Raw genomic sequence first — 3,975 nt, 5'->3', positions numbered from 1 at the left:
AGATCCCCTTACCGGTCATCTTTTTAAAAAAAAAAAAAAAAAAAAAAAAATTGGAAAATACTTGGTTAGGGCATGAATGCATGACATCCCTAACCAAACAGTTAAGTAGCCTAACAGTGGAGTATTAGTAGGCTATTAGTTAAGTTGGTAAGTTTCAGGGGAGTCAAAATTATATGCAGATTTTCAACTGTGTGGGGATTAGCATCCCTAAACACCCCCCACCCCCACTACATTGTTCAAGAGTCAACTATATATGGGTGAGATTGTGTGTGTGTGTGTGTGTGTGCGTGTGTGCGTGCGTGCATATATACATACATATATATAAAGAGACAGAGAGATATATATTTTTTTCTTTTTCTTTTTTTTTTAAACAGTATTTGAAAGCTGTGATAACTCCAGAGTGTCTTCTGATACTGGATTATCGTAATTTAAATTTGGAGCAATGGCTGTTCCGGGAACTCCCTTCACAGTTAGCTGGAGGGGGTCAACTTGTCACGTACCCTTTACCTTTTGAGTTTAGAGCTATAGAAGCACTCCTGCAATATTGGGTAAGCCTGTTTTTATTTAGCTTCTTGAGTTTATTCTGGTTTTGAAATACTATTGAGTAGGAAGAGAAGTGGGTATTGTTTCTATGGCACTCTCCCTGACCACATCCTCCCCAAAACAAAAACATCTCTAAGAATCCTGTATGGAGAAAGTACTTAATTCTTAAACTTTATGACCCAATCAAAAAGAACTAAGACTCTAGGTATGCGTAGTATCTTTAAGAGTCATTTTGTGACATTCAGTGAAGCATATTTCAAGTTAGCTACCCTTTATACAATTTTAATAACTGTTTTGAGAGGTGATAATTTAAAATACTTAACATCCTAAATATATAAATTAACATAGAAATAAAAAAAATTAAATCCATTCCATTTTATTCTCTAAATTAAACTATGTATATTGTAAGAGTGCTTACATGTGATAAATGTTAAATCATCCATCAGATCATTCTTTGATTTGTTTGTACAATCCTGTTTAGGGGGCAACTCAATGATGCCTCTGTTTGAGATCTAGATTGATGGAGGAACCACACACAGTTCTTCTAATGACTTTCTGTTAAATTGGTAGTCATCAGATGTCTAGAGATCCTGTCAGGCCCTGAGCAAGGGTAGTTTACTGCTTTCCTGGCCCCCATAAATCTTTCATTATATTTTCTTTCCCCTGTTAGTCAGGATAGTACTGTTCAGGAACTGGCTATTAGCAAGAGTTGGTGCTAGGAGCACGCTAACCAAAGTGGGAGAGGAGGAGGGTAGAGGGACATGAGGTGGGTGGGGATTGGGTGAACCTGGTACTCTTCTCTTTTGTCTGCCTTGTTCTGCTGACTCAGTGAGGGGCAGCACCAGCTAGTACCAGCCAATGAGATGGTGAGTAGTGGGAGTTATAAGGCTGCACTCTAACCAACTGAGCTAACTGGCCAGTACTAGATTTTTAAATTTATAGTCAAGGGTCAGATCCCTGTACTGGCCAGGCACCATGAGAAGTATACTTTTGACTTTACACTGATTTGTTTTATTTTTTAAAGCCACAATTTTGTTTTAGTTTTCAAAAGAGCTTTGTTTGTAGAAATTTTGAACCATGTTCTGTTTACGAAGAACTTAGGTATTACTTATCAAATGTAAAGTTTGTGTTTTAATCAAAGGAATGGCAGATTTTATTTTAATTAATCAATCTGCCATTCCTTTCATAATAAATGTCTGTAGACTTTTATGAGAGTTGATTCCTTCTCAACCATATCTGAGCCTAATGACCACGTTATACATGGAACTTTGAACCCAAGAGGTCTGGTGTTTGAATTATCCAGAACAGGCATTCTAGCACTGACCATGCTGTGAAGTGTTACCAGCATGTCTAACTATTATGGATTTCTGTGTTGAATCAGAGTTGTCACTGATCCTGAGTATTCTAAAAAGATTGTTTTAATTCTTATGAAAGGTCATGTTGTTATCTAGATCAACACCCTTCAAGGGAAACTTAGCATTTTGCAGCCACTGATCCTTGAGACACTGGATGCTTTAGTGGATCCCAGACATTCTTCTGTAGACAGAAGCAAACTGCATGTCTTACTACAAAATGGCAAAAGGTAAATATGGATGATTTACCAAACTGGGAGCTAGAGGCAAATAAATTAAACTTCTTTCTCAGTAGTCTTAACAATGAAATATTTAGCATAAATTCAGATATAAAATTAGTGTGACTATTACCCATTTTAAAAATAACCAGTTTTGCTAATGGTAATGACATTTTTTACTTTATGGTTTACTCTCAGTAACTTTACTGCCGTATTTGGTTTTAATTATTAAAGTTTTGAGTTTCATAACTGTTTTTACAGTAGGAAAGTAGCCTAAGTGGGAAGTTGAGCTAAAGGGGAAACACAATCTAATGTTTATTGAAAAGATAATCCTGCATGCAACGCTATATAAGGCTCTCGTGCATATGTGATCTCAACCTTTTACCAACCCTGTTCAGTAATTGATAATTGTCCTCATTTTGAAGATGAGAAAACTGAGATTTAAGTAACTTGTTTCAACTTACACAGCTAGTAAATGGCAGATTTAAATTCAAATCCACTTCTCTGTCCTCCAAAGTCCATGTTGTTCTTTTTTTAAAAAAATCATAATACATTCCAGAATTTAAGTACAATATTTTAATTAATTTGTAGTACAAATGGAATAAATATGCTATCAGATTTGTGCCCCTGGGCTGGCCTGTGGCTCACTCGGGAGAGTGCGGTGCTGATAACATCAAGGCCCCAGGTTCGGATCCCATATAGGGATGGCCGGTTCGCTCACTGGCTGAGCGTGGTGCTGACAACACCAGGTCAAGGGTTAAGATCCCCTTACCGGTCATCTTTAAAAAAAAAAAAAAAAAAAAAGATTTGTGCCCCCTAAAATCTCTTTAAGAATTAACAGTTAAAATTCCTGAATTAGTAGTTGTCCAAAAATATTGGCATGTTTTTATCAGTTATGAATAGTCTGCCCTTATGTCATCACTGCTATATTAATTAAGCATTAAATAATTCCCAAACCAGAAGTCTTAAATTCACAGTGATTGTGTGTTTCCAAGGTAAATAATACTTGCTAACATTTATATCTCTGATTAATTTTGCCTGTTAGCTTAGTTTTGGTTTGGCAATTGATTCTTAATTTGCGTGGTATATGTTGAAATATTTTTTTTACAAGTCAGTATAAAAATGTTCCCTAAAAAGTCACTATTCTTATGGTGAAAAATTTTTTATAAGTTTATACTGTTGACCATTTCTGTGTAACTATTCTTTTCTTTTTGCTTCCCCTATGTAACTATTCTTACAGTCTATCAGAGTTAGAAACAGATATTAAAATTTTCAAAGAGTCCATTTTGGAGATCTTAGATGAAGAAGAGTTGCTAGAAGAGCTCTGCCTGACAAAATGGAGTGACCCGCAAGTCTTGTAAGGATGTGATCATGCTTTGTCATTTCCTTAGGGTGGATCTTCTGTCTTTTCTTCTTCAGGATGATTTGCATAAGATAAATTAACATTTTTCTGGAATAGAGAATATAGGCATTTTCCATCCTCAGTTGTTAACTTTTTCCCTGTGTGGTGTTGAATCTGATTGAATTTAATGAGGATATATTGAATGCAGGCTGCATACCCAACACTGTGCTGGGTTTTGATGAGTATAAACACACAATTACTTCTATCTTCAGGGAACTGACCACCAAATGGACACAAATCTACCAAAATACCTGTAGGGAGTAGAGTAGAAGAGAGAAATCTATATGGAGGAGGGGAAAATAGGGGTAAATGGAGATAAGTAAAACATTGACATAAGTTGTGTAAGTTTGGTCTAATACAAAAATGCTTATCTTTTTTTTTTTTTTTTTTTTTTTTTTTTTTTTTTTTCCGTTCCCGGAAAGGGACCCCAACCCCCAGTTTTCCCCCCCTCCCGGCCCGG

General features: G+C 35.9%; 1 protein-coding gene across 3 annotated transcripts in view; it reads left to right on the top strand.

The window, feature by feature from the left end:
• The window catches only part of MRS2 (MRS2 magnesium transporter), a 19,109-nt gene that overhangs the window by 7,295 nt on the left and 7,839 nt on the right, over positions 1-3,975 (top strand). For all 3 annotated transcript variants that reach the window (XM_008580584.1, XM_008580583.1, XM_008580582.1), the window contains exons 5-7: positions 375-548; positions 1,995-2,125; positions 3,354-3,470. In XM_008580584.1, coding sequence (XP_008578806.1) covers positions 375-548; positions 1,995-2,125; positions 3,354-3,470 — 422 coding nt within the window. The remainder of the gene's footprint in view (positions 1-374; positions 549-1,994; positions 2,126-3,353; positions 3,471-3,975) is intronic.

This window comes from Galeopterus variegatus, unplaced genomic scaffold (genome assembly GCF_000696425.1).
Source record: "Galeopterus variegatus unplaced genomic scaffold, G_variegatus-3.0.2 Scaffold2131, whole genome shotgun sequence".
Classification (NCBI taxonomy): Eukaryota; Metazoa; Chordata; class Mammalia; order Dermoptera; family Cynocephalidae; genus Galeopterus; species Galeopterus variegatus.
Note: the sequence above shows the minus strand (reverse complement) of the source record. Positions and strands in the feature narration are given on the sequence as shown.